This window comes from Acanthamoeba castellanii (genome assembly GCF_000313135.1).
Source record: "Acanthamoeba castellanii str. Neff unplaced genomic scaffold scf7180000084518, whole genome shotgun sequence".
Taxonomy (NCBI): domain Eukaryota; phylum Discosea; order Longamoebia; family Acanthamoebidae; genus Acanthamoeba; species Acanthamoeba castellanii.
The window spans coordinates 1,699-3,371 of record NW_004457456.1 but is presented as its reverse complement, the minus strand read 5'-3'; the positions used below and the strand labels follow the sequence as shown (position 1 = coordinate 3,371).

The 1,673-nt window shown below is 65.2% G+C and overlaps 1 protein-coding gene and 1 pseudogene across 1 annotated transcript; one reads left to right on the top strand and one right to left on the bottom strand.

Moving 5' to 3' along the window:
* The window catches only part of ACA1_327120, a 1,164-nt pseudogene extending 185 nt beyond the window's left edge, over positions 1-979 (top strand).
* A 79-nt stretch (positions 980-1,058) lies between these two features.
* Positions 1,059-1,466, bottom strand: ACA1_327110 (uncharacterized protein; the record flags this gene model as incomplete). Its single annotated transcript, XM_004339986.1, has 1 exon — positions 1,059-1,466. The coding sequence occupies one exon, from the start codon at positions 1,464-1,466 to the stop codon at positions 1,059-1,061; it is 408 nt and encodes a 135-aa protein (XP_004340034.1).
* Between the last annotated feature and the right edge of the window lie 207 nt (positions 1,467-1,673).

The window sequence follows — 1,673 nt, the reverse complement described above, 5'->3', positions numbered from 1 at the left end:
AAGCAAGCCGCCGCCGTGCGCCTCCTCCACCTCCACCTCTGCCTCCACCTCGCGCCCCAGTCCCCGACCACACCGGGCGAGTGCGGCGACGGACGTCGCGGGTGCCACTTAGGCGGCGGTCTGGGCGACGAGGCGTGGGAGTGGAAGGAGTGGGCTCGGGCCTACTTTGCGGCAGGGAGGGAGGGCGACCGGGTGCGGCTGCGCGATGGCGAGGAGCTGGCGAGCCACCGGTGGCGGTTTGCGTTCCGGCCCGGCTGCATGGCCACTGATGCGGAGCAGCGGCTGGCGCACCAGTTCTTGCCCCACTTCCACGCAGACGGGCGCTTCGAACACGAGCGAGTCTTCAGGGAGCCCCTCGCCTGGCGCTTCATCGACATGCCGGACTGCGGTACACACATACGCCGGGCCGAGTCGCTGGCACCAGCTACACTGCTGCTCGCGTGAGAGTGGTGGCCATCATATGCAAGGTTGCCCAGGTGAGTGCAAACATTCATTCACGACACACAGACGACGGCGTGGAGGGGAGGAGGCTGGTGCAGGTACACAGCTTCCCAGCTCTCCGTGTGAGGCGCACCGAGGATTGGGGCTGGGTGCTCGGTACGTGACTCTCGCTCTCGCTCTTTTCTCGTGAGGAGGGTGTTTGATTGTGTGCGCCGTGCTCGTGACAGAGAACGACTTTGTGCTGTTTGAGTCGCAAGATGCAGCGCTGGAGCGGAGGAGACAGAAGCGAGAGCTGCGAGTCAAGCAGCGCATTGCCGCGCTGTCCCAGGATGAGCTCGAAGAGCTGTCGATTCTGCCCCAGCAGGACCAGTTGTGCGCCAAGCTCCTCGAATGGCGGATATACGTCGGCGCGGATCACCTCGGACGGTGGACCAGCGCAGACGTCATTGCCGCGCTGGTTGCCCGCCTTGAGGAGGTGCGCGCCGCCAGAAGCTTTGCGAAGGAAGGTGCGACCAGGAGGGCTACGCCACGTGAATGAGTGAGTGACAAAAAATATTGTATTTAGTGTTACAGGTGTCCTTATTTTCTGTACAGTACTGTCGTGGTGAGCCGTTACGTCAGTGGTTGCGTTTCTTGTGCTTGCCTCCATTGCGGTCGACTTTGTCGGTCCGCCGGACCGGCGAGAGGGAGCGCGACCGCACTCCGGCCGAGCCTGCGGGAAGCTGCTGCGACGACGACGATGACGCGGACGAAGTGGACGGGTGGATGCGATCCTTGCCCCAATCGATGCGGTCGTCGGAGCGCGTCCGCGTCGGTTTGTTCTTCTTCGCGCTCCTGCTGCTGCTGCTCGCCTTGGCCGCTTTGTCGTCTTCCGCGCGTTGGACGGGCAGCGCGGGCGATGAAGATGATGAGGCCGCTGTGGTGAGGTTGGGGCTGCTGGCAGCGCTGTGGAGGGGTCGAGGCGTGGTGCGAGGCGAGAGGCGGGCCAGGAAGTTGCCCCAGGTGTCGCCCGCGCGACGCGCCATGGTCCGCCCTCGCCGCTCCACCCGCTCATTGGACGAGGCTAGGTCCGACGACGACGATGACGACGATGACGAAGACGACGATGAATCGGAGTTACGCAGGCCGCCTCCGCGCTGCACGGCATCCCTCGGTGAGGCCACGGGGGAGGTCCGCGCCGAAGAGGAGGACTTCGCAGCCCGCGCAACGGCGGGCGAGCGGGCCAGCGGACT